Source organism: Galeopterus variegatus, unplaced genomic scaffold (genome assembly GCF_000696425.1).
Source record: "Galeopterus variegatus unplaced genomic scaffold, G_variegatus-3.0.2 Scaffold1839, whole genome shotgun sequence".
In the NCBI taxonomy this organism is placed as follows: Eukaryota; Metazoa; Chordata; class Mammalia; order Dermoptera; family Cynocephalidae; genus Galeopterus; species Galeopterus variegatus.
In genome coordinates this window covers 60,463-88,326 of record NW_007727950.1, presented here as the reverse complement: position 1 = coordinate 88,326, position 27,864 = coordinate 60,463, and the positions used below count along the sequence as shown (strand labels likewise).

Sequence of the window (27,864 nt, the reverse complement as noted above, 5' to 3'; positions counted from 1 at the left end):
TAATTAGCTTATTCATCATTGCAAAACTTAGTCATTTCTTTGTGATGTGCACATTTGATCTTTCTTCTATTTATCTGGTTACATGCAGTAAAACATTATTGATTATAGATTTCTGGGTCAACTATACACTAATGGGGCTTGTTTTTTCTATCTCGCTATACTTTTGTGTCCATTAATCGGCCTTTCACTATCTCTGCTCCTTCCTTTCTCCCATTTTTGCCTCTAGTAATCACAGTTATTCTCTCTCCTTTTGATAGTTCAGCTTATTATTATTATTTAGTTCTTGTTTGCTTGTTTTGTTTTGTTCTCTTTTTTTCATCTCCCACATGAGTTAGAATATGAGGTATTTCTATTTCTGTGCCTATTTCACTTAACATAATTTTCTCCAAGCTCATCCATGTTGCTGCAAATGGTAGAATTTCATTCTTTTTATGGCTGAGTAATATTCCATTGTGCATATGCACCACATTTTCTTTATTCAGTCATCTGTTGATAGACATTTAAGTTGGCTCCATATCTTGGCTATTGTGAGCAGAGCTGCCATAAACATGAGGGTGCAGGTATCCCTTCAACATGATGCTTTTCATTCCTTTGGGTATATACCCAGTAGTGGGATTGCTGGGTCTGCAGACAGAACTGCCATATGTTGGAGAAACTTCCATACTGTTTTTCATAGTGGCTGTACTAATTTACAATCCCACCAATGATGTGTAAGGGCTCCTCTTTTTCTACATCCTCACCAGCATTTGTTATTTTATTTATTTATTTATTTTGATAAAGGCCAGTCTAACTAACGGTGAGATGGTATCTCAGTGTGGTTTTGATTTGCATCTCCCTGATGATTAGATGCTGAGCATTTTTTTATATGCCCGTTGGCTATTTCAATGTCTTCTTTTGAGAATTATCTATTGAGCTACCTTGCCCATTTTTCAATTGGGTAATTTGTTTTTTTATTATTGATTTGTTTGAGTTCTTTGTATACTCTGGAAATCAGCCCCTTGTCGAATGCATAATTGCAAATATTTTCTCCCATTCTGTAAGTTGTCTCTTTGCTCTGTTGTTTCCTTTGCTATGCAGAAGCATTTTTCAATCAATGCTCAAAATCTTGAGCTCAGAGCAATAATATAAGGTATCACTGTCCCGTATAAAAATGGCTTTGCCACACAGGGACCACAAAAAGCTGGGGGGGAACCCTACAAGTAACTTTTTCTAAAATGTTTTCCCACCTGCATTAACAAGTCAAGCAAACTAGACTGGCAAACAAAAGAAAGATACATAACTAGTTAAGATTACTCAGAGATTTTGTTTTTTCTTATCACTGTCCCGTATAAAAATGGGTTTGCCACACAGGGACCACAAAAAGCTGGGGGGAACCCTACAAGTAACTTTTTCTAAAATGTTTTCCCACCTGCATTAACAAGTCAAGCAAACTAGACTTGGCAAACAAAAGAAAGATACATAACTAGTTAAGATTACTCAGAGATTTTGTTTTTTCTTATACAATTTAGCCAGTCCTAAAATAAAATGTAAACATTTACAAATTTGACACTAAGATCAGTTGAAACTGAAAAAAGAAAAAAAAAGTGTGTAAAAGATTTTTTAACCCAAACTGCTTTACCCAAAATTTTGGTCCACAGCCTACATTTGGTTACTTATTGGAGCAAATAAAATTTAGCCATATGTACAGGTCCCATTTTGTCAGAAATAGAATTTGGATCCAAGTATCTATTATAAACCAGTGAATTTATACTACTATATTTGTATGTACATGTATTATGTACATGTATTATGTTGTATTGTTAAAATATATAGTAATTAATCCAAATGCCTTTTAGTTTACATAACTTAAGTAAACCTTTGATTAAAAAGCTGTTTTTAAATTTGTTGATCAAATAAAAATAGAAATGTCTCCAGAATTGTCACCATAGATTTTTGCCTGAGTTTACTGTTATATAACAGTTATGTATTTGTCTCTGCAAGAAGTTTTAAGGGTATCATATTATTAAACCACCCTAAAAACAGAATGGTCTTTGTTTGCATAACTCTTTGACAGATAAGACTAATTTAATATTGTTGGTTTAATGAAAACAGCTGTATCTTCTGGGTTATCAGCAAAATACCATATCTTTAACTTTAAGGTTCTTACTTGAATGATGAATACCTGATATTCTCAGGCTATAAAAATGGTTAACAGGGAAATAACGTGAAATGCTGACTAGCTTTGTCTAATATCTTGGTTTTCATAAGTAATTTAGGTATAATAGAGTGAAAATAAGTAAATGAGGTGAATGTAAATGGGATAAATGTTTATAAACGAGCTTTTTATGTAACTTGAAATTTTAAAATTCTGTTATATTAAATTAAGTGATAGTAAAATGTCTCATTAAATGTCTGGGTCATCTCCAAATAAGATAAAATAATGAAACATAAATTGCTGAAATATAAGTTTGTTCTTGACTTCTTTAATTTTATAGAATGACTAAATATATTTGGGTCTATTAATACACATAAAAATTATGTTTGGGGGAACATGTTTTTAAAAATTTTTAAATAGACCTCATCTATAAAATACTAATATGTGACAGCCCAAAATTTCTTTCTTCCTAGGTTTTTACTAAAAATCAAGATTACTAAGATTTAAAAAATTCTAATCAATATATATAATTCTGTATACAAAGTGTACAAATAAGTAAGATGTATTTTTGATTAGAAAAATATAAGAAAGTTATAAAAAGTTGTTTTTATTGGGAAAAAAGGATAATTGTATAAGTTCAGAGGTTATTTACGGTTGTGTCAAAAAGCAATTTTAGGAAGGAAATAGAAATAAGATAGAAAAGAAACAGTAAATAGGAGAAAGGGATGTGAAGAATGTTATAAAAATATATTCTGGTGAGAAATGTTATAAAGGAAAGAGAATAATTTTGTATGAGAAAGAATCTTGTGTGGTAAAGTTTTTGTCCTAAAGTAAAATGACTGGCTATTTAAGAAAGAAAGTATAGGACAAAACTAAATGCCTAACCGTATGCATGTCACGGAAAGTATAAGTAAGTCAGGGTTGTGAAGGATGAATTTATGAAAAGAATTTTATGTGTGATCAAGTTGGCTATAATTAGAAGCAGATGGTGTCTAGGTCTAAGACTTCCTAAAGATTGAGCTTTACACGTAAATAAACTTTGATTATATATGTGTATACACTGATAAAAAAAAAACTAAAATTTTGACCCCCTATGTTAAAACAAGGGTTTCTTCAAGTACTGATCTGTTCTTAGCAAAACTTGGAACAGGTTTTGAGTTTTTAATTCTGAAATCTGTTTGTTTAAATTTTCAGCCATATTCTTATTTGCAGCTTTTTTTCTGTTTTACGGTCTCCATTTAATTTTACTACTTTCAGGTTAAAAGTGCTGTCTTCTTGATTTAGAATGGTAATTTTATTTCTCGAGGTAGAGTTTTCTTCTTGAAGCTTCTCAGATCCACATCTCAGAAGTTTAACTTTTGCTGCATCTCGCTGCACATCGTTTGCAAGTCATACACCGTTGCCTCCTGCTCTTCCTCCTTCTCCCCCTGAGAAGGAACATCTTTTGCTTGGCCTGGGTAACAAGTCTTTTTTTCAACTTTTTCATCAGCTCTTGTAACTTTTTTCTCCATTTCTAACTCTGCTCTTATGTCCTAATGCTAAAATGTTTGTCTTGAAGGCCTAGAAAAGCTAAGCTTTCCTCCAGTATAACTGTACTCCTGGCTTTTCTTGATGTGTCTGAATTGTTCCATGTAACCAGGAAATTTCTCATGCTTTTACTAAGAGCCATGTATTCCTCTGCTCAAGGTACAATTTTCTTGTTTACCTTCCTCTATAATAAGGTGTACACTCATAACCTTGGACACACATTCCTATGTGTCTGATTAAATTCAAGTAACTTTTCATCAGGTTTGACTTCCAGGTTATCTAAATGCGCTTACCCATAAGAAGGAGAGAAGCAATCATACTATAGTAGATTTTCTTTTCCTTTTTGGTAACTGGCCTAAGAAACAAAGATTTCACCTTTTATCAAGATAATTCCTTGTGTTGCATATTATCTTAGGTTGTTTGACTACTTGGGAAATCCGAGCTTTGAAAAGGTTATAGGATTTTTGTTTTTGTTTTTTCTTTTTATATCCATGCAGCTCTCTGTATTACTTTGGTAGTCTTTGATTATCACTCTGCTTAAATTAATTCCTGTTATTTCGCAGTGACTGGTGACCCTGTTTTGATTAGGCATTTTAAACCTTTTGACATCTTTGAGGGGTTTCTCCATTATCAGAATTCTAAATTAAGTCTTTTGACCTAGAATTAGCTTTGGAATTTTTCCGTTTGGCCCCTAGAGAGCCTCAAAGGATGTATTTCTCATCTTCTAGAGCTATTAAATGATTAGGCTTATTTGGTAAATTGTATTTCTTAAATTCTTCTAGATTCCTCCAATCCAACTTTCTTCCACTGAATTACTCAACACAGGAACTGCTCTGTTACTGGAGCCCTATAAGCTGAAACTAGATGAATTGTAAGGGACTACTATCATACCTCATGAATGGACAACACAGAAAGTTCACCAAACTGCTTGATCCCATAACCAGAGACATTCAAACTGCAAACCAGGATGAGAAATTGATGGCTTCACACTATTGACCACTTTTCCCAGGATGTTGCAATAAGACTCGATATCATAATGATACACTTATCCCTCTTAATGTCTACCTTTTTCACTTGGCAAGATAATAGTGTGATTTATTCAATTGGTTGACTTTAAGGCTAGGTTCATAGCTTGAAACCATTATGCAAACTGGGATTATCACATTATTATTAATTTTACTTTGTGTTTTCCTTTTTGAACTTTGTACCTGTTACTTGTTAAATACATGCAGAAATACAGCTCTTAGAATAAAGCTGGCCCCGCACTTCAAGATGATTGCCAGTGCCTACAGAACTGACAAAATTGAACTTAACAGTGAACACAAGGTAGACTTAACCTGAGAACTCCCTCTAAACTTCTCTTGTTTCTCAAATATGGCTAGGAGGATCGACACTGACTCCTAGTCACCATTTACTCCCTCCAATGTGGGGACAGACCAACAATCTAGGACAGGTCCATCCTGGCACCAAGGGACAATCAAAACCTAGCTAAAGATTGATCAATCAGCAATGCTTTTGGAAAATGATCTTGATCAAACGGGAGAAATATGAAAGTTGTGAAAACGTGAAACCACAACCTTGCACAAATGTCATCACAGTCTTACACAGAAAAATACTTCTGCAAGGACATCTGCCCAGCAATTGCCTGTCCAACCTTGGACTCGTGCCACCCTAGTTATTGATCCTTGTAGCCAAGCATAATTATCTCAAAATAATTATGCAATCCTCTTCATTTTTCCTTTAAAAGTCTTTGTCTTCCTTTACTTCCCTGAGTATACACATCATTTACTATGGCACGCATATTCCCATTGCAATGCCCTATTTCCAAATAAATATTTTCTTTTAGAGAGTCTCTCTCTGTCTGTTATTTAGGTTGACACAGGAAAATCTGAAACATGATTTTCACCAGTTAGATACAAATGATCTTTTCTGTGTTGCTTGGCAATAGTCATATGGATTCAGATTGCACTAAGATTAGGTTCTGAGAACAAAAGATTTTGCCTGGGATAACTATTTTTGGTCCAAAGATTAGCTTATTTTAAATTTTTAGTGTGTAGGCCAGGCCTGGTGCCAAAATAATCCTGTATGACGTTTCAACTTTTATGATTCTTTAAAAAGTGGGGTACCTAAGAGAGATTTGACACTGAAATAATTTAGCCTCAAAGGGTCTGAAAGAATTACTTTAACATCAATAAAAAACAGCTCATGATTCTGCTATTGAAAGAACCACTATCCTAGCCAGATATCTGCAACAGGATAACTCTGACTATAGGACAGTGAAGTTTCATTTTTAGACTTTGATTTCTTTGTGAATTTAGTAATGGGAGTGTTTTATAATGCTCACGTTTTACTGTTGTAATTTTACTGTTGTAACTTTTCTGTTTATATTATCATACAAATCTTTCCACAAACTTTTTAAAGTACCCTCATATTCATATAGTCAACTTTCCAGAAATCCTCCCCCACATTATTCTCTCATTCCCCAAAGAATCAGCGCTTTTAGCTTTTATGATATTTCCACATAATACTGGCTTTTTATATGTGTTTTATAATTGAAAAATTGGTGGTTCTAAAAGTAAGTATTTTTAAATTCTAAGGGCATGTTTCCCTTTATAAAAAAGAGTTCTTGATCTGTTTAACATGAATACAACCTTCTTTTAAGTAGCATTATATATATAGCAATTGTATATCTGTTTGCCAAGTGTCAGGTAACATTTTATAAAATTAAGCTTTCCTGTGTTCTACATTATTCCATTATTCAACAAATATGTATCAAATGCCTACTAGTTGCCAGACATTGTTCTAGGTTCTGGGACAGCCCCGAACAAAGCAGACAAACTCTTGCTTACATTCTTGTGAAATTCAGTATCTATTAAAACCATGGGGCCACTTAAATAACAAGGCCTCTTTACTGACCTCACATGGAATTTCAGCAGGAAGTACCATTGCCAGTGGTATGGTGCTTCTTGACGCTTCTGATAAATCTTCAGTTTCCTTTCTCTCACTTATTTCTGCAGAATGTTTCACTCTTAGGTCTTTTGAAATGTTGACCTCAAAGTAGTCTTCAGGACCTAGAAACAATTTTATAAATGTAGATTGTAATATACCTAAATCCATATTATTTTCTCCATTACAATAAAGATTAATTGCTGAGCAATCAACTTAATTAATATATGGGACAACCAAAGTGAGTTTAAAATAGCTGAAATAATTGAACCAATGTTAATAATTAAAATAATGCTTCACAATTTACTTAATATTATAACTTTCACGACTAAACTAAATCAAGTATATAATATGTTCATCTACTAGTTAAATGTTTTCCAAAAAAAATCCAACCACCATTTATATTTTCTCTTAATATTAAAATAGTATATTTAAGGGCCGGCCCGGTGGCGCACTGCTATGGTGCGCCGCTTCGGAGCGCAGCAGCGCTCCCGCCGATGGTTCGGATCCCACATACAGACCGGTTCCCGCTCACTGGCTGAGCAAGGTGCGGGCGCGACACCGGGGGTTGCGCTCCCGTTGCCGGTCCCGGTCTGGTACGGGCGCGACACTGAGGGTTGCGATCCGTTGCCGGACACGAAAAAAGATAAAAAAAAAGGGAAAAAAAAAATAGTATATTTACAAAACTTGAAACAATTTCTTTTCCATGATGGTTATTAAGAAAATTTATTTTATTTTAAATCAGAACAGTTATTTACTCTTTTTATATATTTCTAACTTTTAAAAACAAAAAGCATAACTATGGGGTAATCACTAAATAAACTAAACTAGTATTTCTATGGAACACTGGTTTAATAGTGAAATACTAGTGCTCATCAAAATGTCAAGTTTTCTATGAAAATAAATGTTCTACATTAAATAAGCTGGGTTTCTTTATGGCAATATTATGAAGAACAGTGAAATATGCTAATGTGAGTTTTGAATCTCAAAAGGATAGAATATTTTACTTTTTTTCAATTTTTACATTTAGTAATTTAGCATTTGGTTTCAATTATTAAAACATTGTTCTCTATTCAAAAAATGTGTTAAGAGAGATGAATAATTTTTTTATTATTCAATGTCTCAAAGCTCCAAGTGTTTCATTAGGGCACAGAACCGACGTGGCTAAAATCAAGACTCTAACAAGAAGAAGGTAACATCTGTAAACTCTTAGGCCCAACCAAGAGCATCTGTCAAATCCCTAAAGAAGGGAACTGGAAAAAATGAAGCAGCCCCTGTCAGCTAGAAACTGGCCTTATGATGCGAGAAGCCCTTGGTGTTTAGGAGCCTGTCTGGCAGTCACAGGTAGACCCTGATGTTCTATTGAACATCAAAACCCTCACAGAACATCAAAACCAGACAAGGCCACTCTGTCACCATGAGTGATCAAGACAGAGACAAGACTGCTCGGTAATCACATCAGAATCCAGGCAAAAGCATAAACATTACCCAAACCACAAAATGACCAAACATCTCGAATCCTGCCTAGTTTCTTTACCAATACCAGCTTTGGGCTCTTTTCTCTTCTCCTGCTTTCTAGATAAAGTGACCCCCTCCTCCTGGTTTGCCTGGTTTGGGCACTGATAATGCTGTGTCCCAGAAACCCCTCAGTTCCACGCAAATTTGAACAGGTGGTCACCCTACTTCCAAGCAGAGTCATTAATATACCTTTAATATAAAATATAATGATTAAATATAATATAACTTAATATAAAATATAATGATTTATACAAAATATAATATAAAATCTTTATATGTATATAAAAGATACCATTTTAATACAAAATATAACAATTCTAAATATATACGCATCAAAATCATAAAATTTCCTGATAGCAAGCAAACTGGTGCAAAGCCCTTGCTATCTTGAACTCTTCCTCAAATCACTTAACACATGCTCAAATCCTATAAGTCTTTTCTAATACCTTTTTATTGAGACACCCCATAATTCCCCATGGTGTGCCTTATTTTCATTACAACAAGCAAAAACTCCAAATAGCTCAAGTGCAAGTATGTTTCTGGTGGTCTTTGGCTAAAGGGTATTGAGAGAATAGAAAGGAAGAAGAGTTGAAGGCAATACACCCAGAAGTAGCTAGAGTTTTGGTCTCATTGCATCCCCCAAACTGTAGTCACTAGTTCCATATAGGTGATTCTATCAGAAAAGCAGAATAACAAAAGAGATATCCCTTTGAGAGGAGCTGTCTTCATGCTGTATCTAAGAAGTTTTTGTTTGTTTCTGTCTTATGACAGTTGCAGAATTAAGGCACAAAAGCACCTGGGATTTCCAGATTTCTCTCAGTACTAATGGTGGTCAAAATGAAATGGAAAACAGACTTTATTTCTCTTAACTGTTTAAAACATGTTCATAAGCAGTCTCATTCTCTCTCTCTCTCTGTCTCTCTGTCTCTCTCTCTCTCTTTTTCAAACACATGCACAGGCACACACACACACAAATCAAAATAGTGAAAGGCTGTATAAAACTGGTTCAATCATTCTGTAAACTGATGGAAGAACTGGGAAACTGATTTCATCTGATATACCTTAAAAGAAGAAGGAGTAAGTCATTCCACTATGGCAGTATCCAGGATTTTCTGCTAATTTCTCTGTGATATTAGGCTAAGAAGAACTATTTTATCTGTCTTGGGGATATAATCACAGATGTACAAAAAGATTTATCTGTATGAATGGACGTAAAAGCTCTGTTTATAATGCAGGAAATTGGAAGCACTCTAAGCAATAAGGGACCAGATGAAAATATGCCATATAATAAAAGATTTAGGTAATAAAAATTCTATCAAGGAATATTCAACAAGAGACAGGTTTACAATATAATTGAAAAAATTCAAGTTACAGAATTGTCGGTTTATAGGTTACCATTACAGTAAAATAAAAAGTATACATATACAGAGCTATGTGGTTAGAATCTAAGACATATTCTTGAATGAATAAGAATAGACTAACCATGTATATACCAAAAATATCAAGAGTGGTTATTTCTGGCTTGTGGGTTATGGGTAATTTATTAGATATATATAGACAGATACATATAATATCTAATAATATAGTATGTGTAATACATATTATGATTTTTCTATGATGAAAATGTACTTATTTTACAAATTCAACTATGTATAGTATGTTTAATTCAAGTAGAGAAAAAAATTGATCAAGACTACAGATTGGCTATTCACCTTCTTTACAACATGTAAATCAAATAATAGAAAAATTATTTAAAGTATAATAAATGTATTATAGCACTAGAAATTAATAAATGGTATAATTACATAGGAACAAATTTTGAAGAATTCCTGAAAGTTAGAAGTTAATCTGGATTACATGGACAGAGGTACCAAAGCAGAGAAACAGAAACCAAAACATGTTTAGAAAAGACATCTTCAAATATAAGATTAGTTTTCCAAAACTAAAAAAACCCTGCAAATTCAAAATTCAAAGAGCAGAGGAGGTACAGGGACAAAGATGATGGTAATACGTTAAAACCTCATTTGGAACAACTGAGAGAGTTCTACTTTTGCATTTGACCTAAGAATAAAACTCTAGAATCTTTCTAAAATAGACAATCCAGTACTAGTACTGGACAAGGTAGTAGAGTGGAGCCTGATGTATTTCCCAACCTTCCCAAAGACAGCAAACAAACGAAAATTGATAAAAGTGCTGACTTCAGCATTTTTCTATGGGCTAAATTTGTAAGCATGGATCTATAGTTTGTAAGTATTTTGACCAGTAAACTCATAGAAGGAGCAACAACTATTAACTGACAGTGATTCTCAGTTAAAAACATAAATTGTCACCCAAGATTATCACCATCTTAAACAATAATCTATTACATGCAAGAGAGGCACCATAATCAACAAAGATAAAAATTTAACATTGAAAAAAAATTGTATTAAGTATAGTCAAGCTTTTCAGAAAACCTTAGTGGGCTACCATATTCCTGAGAAGGAATGGGAAGTTACCATGACAAAGCAGGAGATGAGTAATAAGAGAAAAGAAAGTAAGGAAGTGTTTATGTCAGGGAGCACTAAAATTCAATCTACCTGTACAGGTTCACTGCTAACGCTCCATGCTCACCATCATGCGAAGTGCAATCAAAGATGTGAGAGACTACAGTCTCCTCAGTTCTGTGCCAGCTGACTCATCCACTTTCTTCCAGACTGCATTAGAAATATTGTCTTTTTGTGTGTGTGTCATGTTTTAAAAATGGTTAGGAAATTCCACTCTGCAGATAGTATGTAAAATAAATCACCCCATGATAAGGTGATCCAATTCCAAAACGTAACAGCTGGAATAAAGGTTGCTCTCCCCACTTTCAATATGAATACATACTAGGGAAAAATAAAAATAAATACCCTAAAGCAAGACAATTTTTTGTAATTTTCTTAACAATTAATAAAGTTACATTATAAATTTAGTAAAAGAGCAAAACTTTGTAAAATATTAAAGCACCAGAAAATGAATTTTCCTTTATGAATTAAGTTATAAAAACTGGCATATATTTAATTTTTTAAAGCTTCCTTTCCGCCTTTCAAATCAGAAACTCTTTCACACTACAGAACTTATTTTTTTCCAAAAAATATAATTTTAGTGTTTGTTTTAATAGATTTTGTGTTTAATCCTTTGGCAATTAATTAAATACACATTGACATAGAATAGGTTTTCTAATAATTGAAAAAATCTAGGTGAAAACTGGAAAAAGTAGAATCTTTTATTTTTGTTATATTTGGACTGACTTCACTATAAAAATTTGATATGAAAAAAGTCATTATTCAATGCCCAATGTACTTTAAAATTTAACAGTAGTTAACAGGAAAAGCAAATGTTCCATTTTCTTTACAAGTGATTCAGAAAAAAAAAAGGAGCACTTAATCTAGAAGAAATATGCCTCCCACTGAAAAAAAAATCATTTTTCTTGTGTGACCTTGGGAAAAGTACTAAGCACTATAATCTTCAATTTCTTCAATTATTTAGTGGGGTAAATAGTGTCTTCCTTATTGGATTGTTCTGATTATATAAAATAAATCTAATGTGCCAGGTCCATAGTAAGTACTCAATATTAGTTTTCTCCTCTCTTTTTTTGATTTCTGAGATCAAAGTGAATAAAAACAATGTTTTGTTTTGTTTTCAAAAGATTCTAAATCAATCTTTTTCAGTTTGTATATCCAGCTGTGACTTAGAAAGGACTGCAACACTACCCTGGAATTTTGACATTGAGCATCAATGTTTCTGTCAAATTTACAATCTCAATAAATGATTCTATAATCCCAATTCTGCTGATTTTATTAAGTATGCCTATGAAGTACAGATTCTAGCATGATTTTCTGGTGTTTTAATGTCATGTTAAAGATTACGACACTTCCCACCACTCAGGTAAGTAAACAGCTATGTCTCCAAGAGATAAAGGAAACAAATGGATTGCACAAAGAGAGGCAACTTTTACAAATCTATTGGTCTAGTCACCAGCGTTCTTAAAACAACCTTTTATTTCTGCATTTCATAGTAAGGGGCATAAAATAAGTAGTATTTTATTCAAGGGTACCTCCAAAGCAATAAGGATAATAAAACTTCTTACCTACCAAATTATATAAAGACAAATATACTCAATATAGCAAAACATTGTTGTTTAGTAAGAAGATAAATCTACATTGCTTTAAATGCCCATTTTTCCACTGGCATTCTAACTACACACACGCTAGTAGCTAAAGTTCTGTCAAACATGAGCATGAATGTATATTTATTCTTTACTCTGTAATTCTTTAGTCTCCTAATTTTAGTTCATAACATTCAGGGATAGTTCTAAGGCAAAGTATATGTAATGAGATGCTGTCTCTCGTGGTCTATGTGTCTCATTTTTTCCTGCATTTCCATATCATTCTGTTTACTATATTAACTCCTTTTTCTTACCATTTCCTTCTCCTCCCCCCATCATCCATAACTCACTCATTCTTCCTTTAAGGCACCTTTATCCGACGACCTCTTAGTCAAAGTTGTTATACAGAAATGGTACAATACCTTGCAACTCAGAGTGTGGGCCTGGGGACAGCAGTTTACTAGATTAGACATGCAGACTTCTAGCCTTTACCTTGGACCTACAGAATCAGAATCTGTATTTTAAAAGAATCTCCAGTTATTTGAATGCACTCTGAAGTTTGAGAAGCAGTGTGTGATAACAATAATTTATACCTTAATGTGATATCTTTCCATAATATTATAATAGCATAAGTAAGGTATTAACTGAAAGTATATCTATAATTATATTTATCTGCTTCCTTATTTCCTGTCCATCCCATTTAGAATGCAAGTTTTTGACATCAGGCAATTTGTTTTGTTTTGTTTTGACCTCTATAAGTCCAGTGCATGCAACAGTGCCTGGCACATAAGAGAGGCTCATGAAATATTTGTTGCCTAGTTTATCAATCAAATAAATCCATGCCTAATGAGAGTTTTTTTGGATGGCCTGTATCTCAAGGCCAGTAATTTATTCTATCTACCACATTCTTTGCCTGACTGTTTTTAGGAAGTACATCTGTACTTGAATCAGTATAACCCTAAAAAGAGGAACTGAACAAAAGTAGAGGAAATCACCATAGAAAATACTAAGTTTGCCTCTTGATGCCCTACATATTTCACCCTTTTTCGAGTTTCTAAGACAGTATTACCATTACCCATACTCTTGGCAGTTATTTCCTGAAACTGGATATACGAAGCACTGAGGTAAAGGAATCAAAAGATGAGTTAATGAAACAAACACTAATTACATTCTCTCTGAAGAAGTGCAAAATGTATCAGTGATAAATCCCTTTCAGCAGCATGTCCAGAATGAAATAAATCAAGATCTATTGAATAACATTTCAAACCAGATCTGAGCATCAGACTTTCAATTATTCCCTTTAACAAATGATAGTTTAACGTTTTGTATCCATTTTGGTTGCCGCTTTTTTGAAATCTAGACTACAAAAAAAGTTTATGTATGTAGTGATTCTTCCAATTTTTGAGTGTTAAATTATACATGGGTCATATAATTCATCAGTAGAGGAATGACTTTTCTATTTGTTGTGTTACAAAATATTTCATTGAAAAATACCTAGGGCATAATAATGCACACTCAACCCAGAAATTCGACAACAATTTCTTTTTCTTATTCCTTTTTAAAACTGAGAAAGGAAAAGCATAGATTCATCTGAGTGAGATTCATAAAATAGTAAACAGTTTGAGCAGGGTTCCATATGAGATCGTAATGGTATGAGACATTTTTTGTTATAATGTTACCTGAATAAAAAAGAGTAGATATTAATGTGTGTATCCATATGCATACATATATGTCAGTGTATATGTAAATATAAATATTCTGTTTATATGTATATTATATATACTATGACAAGAAAGAAATTACCATTATGTCAGCAGTGATTATTTGAGAGGAGAAAATAAAAGTTACTTTTAAAATTTTCTTCTTCATTCTTTTCAATATACACCAGACTTTTGACAACCCACGAATATTACTTTTTTAATAAGACAAAAATGAACATCATCAAAAATGATTCATCATTTTTATTGGCTGAGAGGACAGCAGCAATTCCATTTTTTAAAATTGAATTTATGTATTTTTTACATAAGTAATAAATATTCTACATATCATTTATAACACACAAAGGAAAAAAAAGAAAAGAAAATCACTTATAATTCTATCTCCTAGAGATAATCAAACAAATTTTTTTGTACAGATCCTTCTAGTCTCTGCTTGAAGCATGCAACTGTACATTTTTGAAAAACTAAAGTGGGACAATCTTATACATATTTGTACTATTAGATGCAACCATAATACTTTTATATTCTAATGGCTCTTGACAGTTTATCAAGATTTTCATTGTATTTTATTTTGTATATACATTGTATTTTTATTTTGAACACACACTTAAAACTATAATCCCTGTTCAACTGAATTTCTGTCAACCATTTAAAACTATTTGTAAGATAGTTTTTAAATTCTGTGACTCAGAAGCTATTCCTCCCCCATAAATTGTTTAGCCAAGCAGATTTTTTCTTCTTATAATACTTTTGAAATGTGAAGATAATACAGTGTTTTGTATCAAACAGGGTTACAAAAATAAAAAAGCAGAGGCAATTAGCCTAGGAGTAAGGTAATAGAGCCATAATTAGTAAATTAAACAGGAAAACAATACATTTTCCAAAGTAAATAAACCATTAGGGTCTTCTGGACCTTGGATAGAAATAAAACTTCAATCTTGTTTAGAAAATGATTTGAATTTATTTTCCTCCTAATAAGTTTTAAGTAGGTTATAGGGTAATAAGGGACACATTAATTTGTATGCAGAGTATATATACACAAACCATATATATATAATTGTGTATATATGTGTGTGTGAATATATATACAAATTATATATATACACTATATATATGTTCACATCCTAAAGATATGAGTATAAATATATATATACGAGGGGGTCTTCAAAAAGTCCATGGAAATATTCGTATTGTCTCTTAGTTCCATTTTCTCATGAACTTTCTGAAATACCCTTGTGGGTGTGCGTGTGTGGTTGTGTATGTTTATGATAATATATAACCATGTCCTACTAAAAATACCACGACCACATGTTAGCTGTTAAGGTACAGATCTGTGAGTATTAGGCATTCAGATTGGCCTCTTCAGCAGTGGGCCTTAAACTTCAAATGGTGACGAGGAAAGAGAACATTCTAGCTGTTAGAACTATGCTCTCATAATTCTTTTCTCCAATCTTTATGAGACTGAGGAACAGACTATCCCATTCACTGTTGAACACATGATAGGTGCTCAGTAATTAGTAGTAAAATTAATGGATTATTATATTTCAATTGGAAATACTTAAAGAAGATGACACTGGAAGAAGTGGATTAATCCTTTCTTTGGGAAGAGCCTATCTGAAATTGTCAAGACTCAGAGAATTAACAGCAACCTTAATGTTTCTGTTTCTGGTATTGTCTTTCCACATAACTGTGGTTCCTAGTGTAACAGGCTTTGGAGAGTGTGAGGGAATAAAAGGCAGGGAAGTCAGAGCAAGGCACATTTGTCCAGCCCTGAGCTCCTCAATGGCTCAGCAGAGAAAGGCATCAGCCTATCAAGTAGCTTGAACTAGGGGAGTGACTCAATGGCTGAAAGGGAAAGCTGGGAAGATGCTAGAAGGACATGAACAAGATGGTAGAAAGACAGATCAGAAAGAGAGTGGAAGGCACATCCTTCCATAATGCCTAAAAGTGAGAGGCCTCTGCCTTTGGGAAAAAATAAGAAAGAAGCTGCACATTCAGTTTGGAATTTCCTATATTTAAGAAACAAGAAAATTGTTTTGTTGTTTTGTTTTCACTACCATGAATTAACTTAGATAATAAAACCATGAAAGAAACTAATAAGACTATTACCCTTCATTTAAAATTCCATGCCCTTGACACTGGACTCGAGTTCCTCTTATACTCTCAGTGAGTGATTATACTCATATTATCTTAGCAAATGAATCTAACGTCTGATATTTCCTATCCCAATACAACATCTGATCTTTCCTATCAAGCCTTAAGTTACTGTCAAGAAGCTGGAATGATTTTAGTGATGATGACTTTCAGCTTAGCAAGTGAAAGTGTGGCTATAATCAATGCATTGCCTAAAAGGAAAGGAATTTTAAATAGAGATTTGATCTAAAAAGAATATCCATGATTTTATAAACTAACTTCCTCAGGAATATTAATAACAACTATGAAACATTTACTATGTGGAAAGTACTATTTTTAGTGCTTTGCATATACTAACACACTTAATATTCTACCAACTCCATGAGGTAGGTAATAATATCATCTTCATTATATCAATTAATTCATTTATCCTTTGAACAAATATTTATGCCAACTATGTATCAAGTGCTATTCAGGATATGGAGGATGCTGTGGTGAGCCTTCCTCTACAGGACTTGCAACCTAATTGAAGGGGAGGGGGATGGTGAGCAAACACTATACGAGCAAAATATAAATTTTGTGTAGCAGATGCTGGTAAGTGCTGTGAAGAAAATTAAAGCTAGGAAGGCTGATAGGGAATGCGAGGGAAAAAAGGGGTTGCTGTTTTAAATCGGAAAAGTAAGGCTCTGAGCTGTAAATTAACTCTTCCAAGGCTACACAGCTAGTTATTGCTGTTAGTTAGGAGAGGTTAGTCAGAATTCAAAGAACCTTAATCACTACACTATACTGTTTCCTGACCCAGAGTTATATCCATGTGTATGACAGTCAATTTATCACAGGAATTGTCTGATAGAATCAAAGACAAAATTTTCAGAGCTGTTAAAATCAGCATATGGCCCAAACCTCCAGCGAAAATGTCTAAGGCATCATTTCGTAACATAGCGTAAGATTATACCCCATTTGACATTAAATTGATGTTCTAGTTAGGATCTCTAATTTACATAGAAATAGCAGTTTAAGTGTGAGTATGTTTATCAGTTCTTGTTGCTCACTGAATTATCTCAAAAAAATGTTTTATTTTACAAAGAATTCCCAGGGATGGTTTGTGTGATGTTGGATTGGCTCTGACTGCTAAAGAACATGACTGTTTTTATAGTGCCAAATGTGGAATCATTATCAATAGGTAATGATGATTGTTCTCAGTATAAAATGGATTCGAAGAAGACAGATACATTTATGATTTTTCTTCCTCCTAGCGTCTTCAAATTCTCTACAACTACCTAAGAGGCAGAACTTAGATTTTGATAGCAGGCTTACACTGGCAAGTTTTTCAGATGTCCACTAGCATTTTACACACTTTAAATGTTAATCAACATCTTAACCTGATGTCTTTAGGAATATTTCCATAAAACTTCAGGGATACCGTACTTGAGAATTTTATTTTAACTTCTAAATTAAATAGGAAATTTCAGGATGCATTTAAATAATTTTGGGATGTGATATAGTTTTTAGTTTCATATTTTCACGTGACTAGACAAAATAATTTTGAAAATGCTTTTTCCATATAAAACAACCTTTTAAATGATACTTTCATTTCCTTTCACCTTTTCAGAATATTATATATAATAATAACCTTTCCTCAACTTAAATAAAAATCACAGAAATTGAGTCTATCCATCTTTGGGGCAAAAATTGGTCTTGCTTCCCCCCCACTGCCGCGCATTTACTCAATAGAATATATTAAAATGAAAAAAGGCCCTTTGCAGTTAGGCCTAGAAAAATTTTCCTTGGGGCTCACACCGTTGTTAGATAAGCCCCTAAAAAAAGTTTGTTTGGGGTTGGTGTAAAAATAAGAGGCAATATGTATTAAGTTCTGATTAAGTCTCAAATACTCTGTGTAGATATGTATATATACATAATTGCATTTAATCCTCACAATTATCCCATGAGATGCAACTATTTTTTTTTTCTTACTTTACTGATGAAGAACTGAGTTTTTCAGAAGTTAAATAACGTGTCATAGGTCAAATCCAAATCCAGCACTATTTGGCTCCAAATCCTCTGCTCATATCAGAAAAATTACACTTGCCACTGAGGGTATAAGATCTGAGGCAGATCCACATACATCTTGTCCATCTCCAGACTCACACACAAGAAGTTCTAACAGGTTGGCCTCCCTAAGAACTAAAAAGGGCCAGATGACCTACGTTTTCCACTGCATGTGTGACAATGCTCTGCTTGCACTGGAGCCATTCCAGGCATCTCACCAGACCCTGAGTGGAACATAATCATTCATTCTTTCACATATGCTCTTCTCTTTTTGCCTGTTGTGCCTAATCCCAGTTTTCCTTCTAATTGATTTTCAACTCATATCAATGGTTGCTGTCTGTGGGAGGCCTGTCTCAACTTCCACATGGCCACAGCTCTTTGCATGCACTGCACTTCATTAGAACTGTTGTCATACCATATCGTATTATTTACATAAAAGTACTATTTACTTTCATGTCTCTTTCATCAGATGTGAGTTCTTAACGGCCATAACTGATAATCTTTGCATCCATCTCAACTCCAAGTGATTACCAAAGATTTGCAACATAGTAGAAGCTCAATAAAAGTAAGTTAATTTGGCTAAAACCATTACTTAGTGGACAATCAGCCAAGCCAAAGGGGAATACATGTATTCCAAAGGGAGGTAACTGTTCCTGATAGCCAATACATATGCTCAAAAGAAAATTATGCAAAGTTGAATAATGACAAAAATAAATTATACAAATATGACACTAACTAGCATGGAGTGTAGGAATACGTACTAGACAGAAAATAAGAACTTTTTGAATTATGGAACCAGCATTACCAATATCTAAATGTAACAATAAAGGAGAAAACGATAAAGTGCTTGATACTAATGTTTTAATTAACAATATGAAAATACATCTCAGAGAGCAAAAGGATAATATGAGGAAAGTGTCTAAATGCATGATGATCAGAATAATTTGGTATAATTAATATTCTGATGAAAAAGGCACAACAGGGCACCATTCGATGTTATTGAATCAACATTAATATAGGAGAATATTTATCATAAAAGTACAAAATAGGGAACTAATATTGACAAGGAAATTTGAAAATAAATTAATATAATGAAACAAGACCAAAGAGAGAGGTAGGCATACTCAGAACATGGTAGATCAGAAAAAGTAAATAATACTTTTTGTTAATAATATTGAAATACAATGCCTAAAAATGGAAAATAATATATTGTGAGTTAAAAAAACGAAATGTTTCAAAATAGATCAGAAAAAGTAAATAATACTTTTTGTTAATAATATTTAAATACAATGCCTAAAAATGGAAAATAATATATTGTGAGTTAAAAAAACGAAATGTTTCAAATGGAAAATTGAGAAAATTATTTGCTTTAAAAGTTTAAAATTTTCTAAGTATTACTATACTGTTCCAGACAGAAAAACTTTTTAAAGGTCATTTATCATGAGAAAGATAACTGAAATGGAAGAAATGTATATTATTGTATTCAAGTAAAATATATTGCAAGTGTGTAAATGTAAATCAAGACATGGGGTCTAAGATATAAAATACATTAAATTGTGACACTCCTGTTAAATCTGGAATGTGGAGATGCCATATGAAAGTTGAGAATCTTCCCACAATTGAAAACACAGGAAGGCGAAGATTCATTGCCCGAGACAGCCTTAGCTCACCAAAGCTCATTCCAATTCCTGCCACCTCAATTTTCATCCAAGACTCTGAATTTAAAAACCTGATTAGACTTGAGTATGTGTACCTCTAAGAAATTAGAAATGGTCTGGCACTTTCCAAGTACCCTAAAAATTATTTTTCAAAATCAAACCAAAATTTGTTCAGTAGTGTAATTATCTGAAAAGTGAGTGCTGGAAGTATCTGGTCCACATTCCAACCCTGTCATTTTCTAGTTTCCAACCCTTCTGTTTGTATTTTTACTTAAAAATCTTAATGGCACTATTACCTGCACTTCAGTGCTTTTGTGAGGATTACATTTTTAAAACGTGTATAAATTTCTTATAACTGCTTGTCACATAGAAATTAACTAATGGATGTTAGAAAATATTTTGTTTTTTAAATAAGGAATAAAGGAGTGGATCAGTCATGAGCAAATGATGGAAGAGATGTAGTATGTTTGCTTGTGTAAGTGCTAGTGCCATTTGAGAACTGGATTTTGGAAGGAAGAAGCCAGTGCTCTGACTCAACATGGATTTTCCCAGATTCCTCCCCACTCCTGTACCTTGGGTCTTGCACAAAGAATGTGATGTCTTGGGGGTTTCAATTTCATCATCTGTAAAGAACAACGAGAAGATATTGTTTTAGACCACTTTTAACTCTAGAACTGATGATTTATTTATAAGGAGGGTATTTTAAAATTCTTCATATGAAGTACTAAAAAAATCTTCATATAAATGTATAACTTCTATTTTTCATAATAGCTCATCTGTTTGTAGATTATCTCTGAAACACTTATTTTTGCCTCTCCCTATACAATATATTGCATAGTTCTGTGTAATTAAGATAACATTAGGATCTGTTCTTCCACATATTAATATTTTATTTCTTTATTTTGAAATATTTGTTCCAAACTGGAATCTTTCATTAGAATACAACATTGATTTTGGTGAGATTTTCATTTTCTCATGGAACAGTTGTTGATATATTATTCCTGAGCCAAAAGCAAAATGTGACATCCAGCCTATCATTTCAGATATTTTTTTAAACATTAAAAAAAAGTGTTCCCAGATTTTTCCAAGTATATTCCCATATTTGTCAACTGTGCTTTGCTTTTTCCTCTAACATAAATAATGATTTTGTTTTAAAATGATTCTATGTACATATTTGTCAGTATTCTTTCAATTTTTAAATAGCTTATATTATACTATAAGAATTTATCTGTGAAGTGAAATACACCAAAATGTCAACAGTGATTTCCTCTAGGTACTGTCATTGGGAATGACATTTCTCCCTGCTTCTTTTACATTTTCATATTTTTCAGTTTTGTTTTTTTTTTACAATGAGCATGTATTATTTTTATAATTAGAAAAAATAAATCAAAAGCTTTTACGGGCCGGCCCGGTGGTGCACTGCTACGGTGCGCTGCTTGGGAAGTGCGGCGGCGCTCCCGCCAAGGGTTCGGATCCCACATACAGACCGGCCGCTCACTGGCTGAGCGAGGTGCGGGAGCAACACCGAGGGTTGCGATCCCGTTGCCGGTCCTGGTCCGGTCCGGGGGCAACACTAAGGGTTGCGATCCGTTGCCGGTCATGAAAAAAAAAAGACAAAAAGAGAAAAAAGAAAAAAAAAAAGCTTTTAAATATTTTTCTTTGGGCTTAAAAACTATTATCAATAATTCAAAGTTGTTATGATATATTTGCTGAGATCAAATACACTATAAAGTTAAATATTTAAAATTAGATATTATATATTTCCTTTTGTTAGCAGGAAAGTGAAAAAAAAGTAACTGTCCTAACTAATAAACTTGTTTTTTCCTAACTTCTAAACAGCTTTGAGAGACTAAAAATAATTGCACATTAGACATAAACCATACTTTCTTATACTTTAAAAGAATTTCAATGAGTTGTAAAGAATTTGGCCAGTGAATAAAAAAATTTATTGTATATGGTGCTACGCATTGTGAATAATGGAACAATGTTGGGACAAATTCCCCTTGCTTAAGAAGCTTCCAGACTAGTGAAAGGGACAATAGAGCATATGTTAGGGGATCAGGTGGCATTCAAGTAGGGCTGAAAAATACATGTTCTCAATTTTCATAACTTTAGTCAAATTGAATTCCTGTAAAGGTACTTGAATAAAAAGTAACGTTGAATAGGGCTTAAGCATATGTTAGGGGATCAGGTGGCATTCAAGTAGGGCTGAAAAATACATGTTCTCAATTTTCATAACATTAGTCAAATTGAATTCCTGTAAAGGTACTTGAATAAAAAGTAACGTTGAATAGGGCTTAAGATTCCTCATATGTGAAGCTATTAAGCAGATTGATGAGCATTACCTACAAGCCTACAAATACATTTTATTGCCTTATGATACTATTAACAGTCAAAAAAATGTATACAGATATGGGATGAGTTTAAGAGGAGGATGTGTTGATTTCCATCTGTCCCAACATTCCTATTGTGATTTAAAAGAAAATTGTAATTGCCTAGAAAAGAGTGCAATGATAAAAATTTAATTAATAAATATAGTATATTTATTTCCAACTCTGCTATTATGCAGTTGTAAAAATGGGGATTTTAAAAGATTCTAACTCTCCCAATATATAGAAATACTAAGACACTAGTAAAAGTGATCTGAAATAGCTCACGAAAACAAACAGTTAAAAAGGTGGAACTATTGCAATAGCAAGGAATAACATAAGGTAGGTGCTATGCATTTAATAGCCCAATGATCCTGAGTAAAATAAAACTTTGACCTTGGTTTTGATTCAAAAGAAAGGTGGTAGAAATCTGGAATAGGGGGCAGTATATTCATAACATGAATATGGCTAAAAGCTTCCCAGGTAGTGTACAGAATACCATTACTAACACAACTAAAATATCCTGACCAAATGCCTTTATCTTATTTTGTTAGCAATAAACAAGTCATAATTACATTCTGGTGTCTAGGACTAATAAACTTCTACTAACAATTTTGATGTTTGAGTTTTATTCTTTAATATATATAAGAACAAAAAAAAAAACCCATGACACTTAAAAATAAAATAAAAGAATGAAAATCGAATTAAAAAAGATAAATTGGTGAAAAGAAAAAAGATAAACTTTTTCAAAGACAAGTTGAATGCATATCATAAATTCAAAGGAAAAGGCCTTGAAATCTTAGTCTTTATAGCCTCAGAAATAATTTGAGCTGCATTATTAAATCATGCAAGCAAGAGAAGCTCTTTTGGACAAAATAAAACCCTTTTTGTAAAGCATCAGATACCTGAACTCACATTTATAATTCAGACTTTTTGAGTAATATACTTTTCAAACAATCCATCATTTTAATTGGAATTCTGAAGTTATAATGAACTATTAGTTTCATAGAGAAAGAAAAAAAAGCAGATATTCAATCTCTGAATCTGAAAGTTGGCAGCTAATAATTTTTCAAACCTTAATAAATTCTAGAAGTACAAAAAAACAATTTTACTTGCCTTTGTCCTAAATTTACTAAGTTATCATTTTACATTTATTGTTAGAATTGATTAATTATTATCTAAATTAGTGAACAATCAATGTAGGTGTTTAAAGTCCTGCTGCTAATTAAAAAACTAATTTACATGATATTTGATTATGAGAGGACATGTCTGCTGCTCTGAGTATTTTGACTTTATTCTGTAGGCTGCGTCAAGCCTCATAATCTAATGTGTGTCTTAGAAGAATAGAGGAAAGAGAAGAAAAGAAACAGGTTACCAGCATGGAGATTCTAGCAGGAGACTGTGAAAGGAAAGATGAAGATTCAGCCAATGGATGGAGCATGGGGAAGTAGAGATTTTTCTAAGGCAGAGAAATAAATTGAATGTGGGATATGGAAAGGGCTCTGTAATAGCTCTGGGGTAATGGGAGCAATAGCGATGTCTTTAAGATATGGAACACGTGAATAGGGCTAAATTTTGCTATGGTGGCAAGGCAGGAGATAATAATGATTTAGCAAATATGGAGGTGGGACATAAATTTAACAATGTAGGGTCTAGGAGGAAAAGTTTGGACTAGAACAGTGATTGATGAGATCCATGAGGTTAAAACAATTTTCATAATAACACTAAGATATAATTTGCCTTTGATGGTGCAAAAGTAATGGAGAGTAAAACAGTTGTCACCTCAGCATGAGTAAAGGCAGTGGTACCAAAGTGTGCTATTAACCACCACGCACTTGTGGTTTTGATTGTGGTGATATATATATATATACACATATGACAGACTCATCAAATTATACACTATAAATATGTGCAGTTTAAGCATGTATATATCAATTAAACATCAATAAACTTGTGAAACATTTCAAGGTAGCAATTTAATAAAATGATTTTTACTGCTTCATCAGGAACATATATAAATGATAAATTAAAATGATTTTTATTGCTTCATTAGGAACATATTTATTAAATCATTTTTGCTGCTTCATCAGAAATATATATAATTGTTCAGTAAAAATCATTTTATACAATTTCTACCTTGAAATGTTTTACAAGTTTATTCATATTTAACTGATATATACATGCTTAAACTGCACAGTTATAGTGTATAATTTCATGAGTCTGATATATATATACACATTGCCACAATCAAAATAATAAAAACCATGCCAAAAATTTCCTCAGCATATTTGTAATTGCTCCCTCCTTCCGTGAACACCAGTAAAACACTGATATGCTTTCTGTCATATAGATTACTTTGCATTTTCTAACATCATACAATATGTTTTCTTTTGTTTCTGACATCTTTCACTCAGCTTAATTATTTTGAGGTGTCTCTATGTTGTAATAGGTATTAATAGCCCATTCCTTGTTACTGGTGAGTAACATTTCATTGCGTGGACATACTGCAAAATGGTTTATCCATTCGTCTATTGAGAGACATTTGGGCTGTTCCCAGTTTTTAATGTTACAAGCATAGCTGCTATCCATATTTATGTAGACCTATATGTTCATTTATTTTGGGTAAATACTTAGTACCAAAATGACTGAATCATATGGTAGGTATATGTTTTACTGTCTAAGAAACTACAAAAATGTCTTCCAAAGTGGTTGTGCCATTTTACCTTCCCACCAGCAGTGTTGAGAACTCCAGCTGCTCAACATCCTCGCCAACACTTGGTATTGTCAGTCTTTTCAACTTCAGCCATCCTAGTCATTGTATATCTTGCAGCAGTTTTAATTTCCATTTCCCTAATGACTAATGGCATTGAGCACCTTCTTGGTATTGTCAGTCTTTTCAACTTCAGCCATCCTAGTCGTTGTATATCTTGCAGCAGTTTTAATTTCCATTTCCCTAATGACTAATGGCATTGAGCACCTTTTCATGTGCTCACTTGCATTCTGGATCTCTTGTCTGGTGAAGTATCTATTTAAATCTTTTGACCAATTTTTTATTTGGATCATTTGCTTATTATTGTGTTTTGATGGTTCTCTATTTATTCATGGTACAAATTCTTTATGATTGTTTTTACTCCTGATTATGAGTAAAATTTCCCTGCTTCTTTGCACACTGGATAATTTTTGATTTTCTGCCACATATTATAAATTTTAGTGTCTTGGGTGTTGTATTCCTACAGGTATTTTTTAGCTTCCTTCCTATTATTTGAAAACAGTTTGATCCTTTTAAGGCCTGCTTTCAAATTTTGTTATGCAGAGCCACAAGAGTCTTTAACCCAGGGCTAATTTTTGCCTCCGCTACCCAGGAAATACTTTTCTGAGTATACTACCTGATGTTTTTTGGATTATGAAGTTTTTCCACTCGTGTTGGTGGAAACATTAGTCCCTGAGTGAGCTCCTGAGATTGTTTGGTTGCTCCCTCAGGACATTTTTTTTTTCTATCTGCTTGCTTCCTCACATAAATGCCTCAATTAGGGTTCAGCTGAAGATTCAAGGGGATTCCTAGGCAGTCCCCCACATCCAGTCTGTGTGCTGCTTCTCTGCTCTCCAGTACTCTGCCTTGTAACTCTAGCTGCCTTCGCTTGTCTGTGCTCCCACCTACATCTCATGAACTCTGGGAAACCACTGACTCCACCTGGGCTTCCCCTTCCCATGTTGTGGCCTGGGAACTCTCTCCAGGCAGTAAGCTGGGGCAATTACAGGACTCACTGTACTATTTCCCGTCTCTCAGGAATGATGTTCCTGAACTTCCTGATGTCCCGCATGCATGTTGTTTCATGCATGTCGTCTATTTTGTTTAGCTATACTGTGTCTTAATTACTCCATCTTTGCAGAGGGAAAGTCTAGTACACGACTTTTTAATATTTTATGTGGTAACATTTATAGTGCATTTCTGCTACATTTTGAAGTTCGTTATCGTAAGGAAATGCACATGAACAATTCCTTGAGTTGCATCTAAGCAAGTCATTAGGCCTTTCCCACCCCCATGAAACAACAGCTATATTTGAAAGAGCAACAAACAAACTATGATCATTCAGTCTTGGGCACCAACAGATATTTTCTTGAAAATATACTAGTCACTTTAAGGAAAGCTAGCAACAACATTTGTTGTCAATGAGAAAATTTATTTTTCCAAATAAAAAACAGAACTTTGAAAGACTTATACACCATGAGCCTGAGAGCTTCCCAANACCTGGGCTTCCCCTTCCCATGTTGTGGCCTGGGAACTCTCTCCAGGCAGTAAGCTGGGGCTATTACAGGACTCACTGTACTATTTCCCGTCTCTCAGGAATGATGTTCCTGAACTTCCTGATGTCCAGCATGCATGTTGTTTCATGCATGTCGTCTATTTTGTTTAGCTATACTGTGTCCTAATTACTCCATCTTTGCAGAGGGAAAGTCTAGTACACGACTTTTTAATATTTTATGTGGCAACATTTATAGTGCATTTCTGCTACATTTTGAAGTTCGTTATCATAAGGAAATGCACATGAACAATTCCTTGAGTTGCATCTAAGCAAGTCATTAGGCCTTTCCCACCCCCATGAAACAACAGCTATATTTGAAAGAGCAACAAACAAACTATGATCATTCAGTCTTGGGCACCAACAGATATTTTCTTGAAAATATACTAGTCACTTTAAGGAAAGCTAGCAACAACATTTGTTGTCAATGAGAAAATTTATTTTTCCAAATAAAAAACAGAACTTTGAAAGACTTATACACCATGAGCCTGAGAGCTTCCCAATACTTAATACTTTTCTGATTAGATCAACAGTGAGAACCTACCACTTGTTGAGTTTGGGTATAGTATTAAAGAGTACTCCTCTCTTTTCTAACTACATAATCAGGATGAGGCAGGATTTTATTCACGCACAACATGTTGCAGAAGGCAGTATGAGAATTAACTGACTCCTAGTAAACCACACTTTAAAGAGTTTTGTAAAAATGTAAAGCAATGACACTTTTCTCACTAACTGATTTTTGTTTTTGAAAATACAATCCTTTTATATAGAAAAATGTTATTTATGTTAACATGTAACAGGTTTATGATTTTAAATTAATTAATATTTTAAAAAATTCTACATTTGAATTTCTGACATAATAAAAATCAATAGGTTTAACTGACATAAACCAAAGCTCGTTGGGGTTCTCAAAAGCTTTTAAGAATATAAAGTTGTTTAGAGAGCAAAATTCTTGAGAACTGCTAACCTAGAATTATAGATTTGGAAGTCTTCAGCTTAGAGAAAATGTTTTAAACCGTGTTTATGGAGAGCCAGTTAGAAAAAGAAGGCCAAGGACAGAAATCTGAGAAACATCCTCAGACTCCAAACTGTCCTTATAACCTGTTACTTTATCCTTTAAGCTTCTTTCTAATTTGTCCTTTATAATCTATCTCTGTGTATTACTTAATTGAGCCTTCATCATTTCTCTCCTATACCAATGTAATATCTAGTCCTTGCCCAGACATTGTAGCCATTATCTGTATATCACAGAATCAGAGTGATCCTTCTAAAAGTCTTGTCTTGTTATAGCTTACCGACATCTGAAAGGGTTTTGAAACAAACATCTTGCAGGACATTGGTTTCAATTCAGACTCCACAGGAACATGAAAAAGCCCTTCAGATTC

At 33.3% G+C, this 27,864-nt stretch overlaps 1 protein-coding gene across 1 annotated transcript in view; it reads right to left on the bottom strand.

Moving 5' to 3' along the window:
* LOC103595765 (B-cell scaffold protein with ankyrin repeats-like) overlaps positions 1-27,864 on the bottom strand; it is a 168,324-nt gene that overhangs the window by 93,571 nt on the left and 46,889 nt on the right. The window contains exons 2-3 of the mRNA XM_008579230.1: positions 20,382-20,432; positions 6,578-6,732 (exon numbers count right to left, since the gene is read on the bottom strand). Of these exons, the coding sequence (XP_008577452.1) occupies positions 6,578-6,732; positions 20,382-20,432 (206 nt within the window). The remainder of the gene's footprint in view (positions 1-6,577; positions 6,733-20,381; positions 20,433-27,864) is intronic.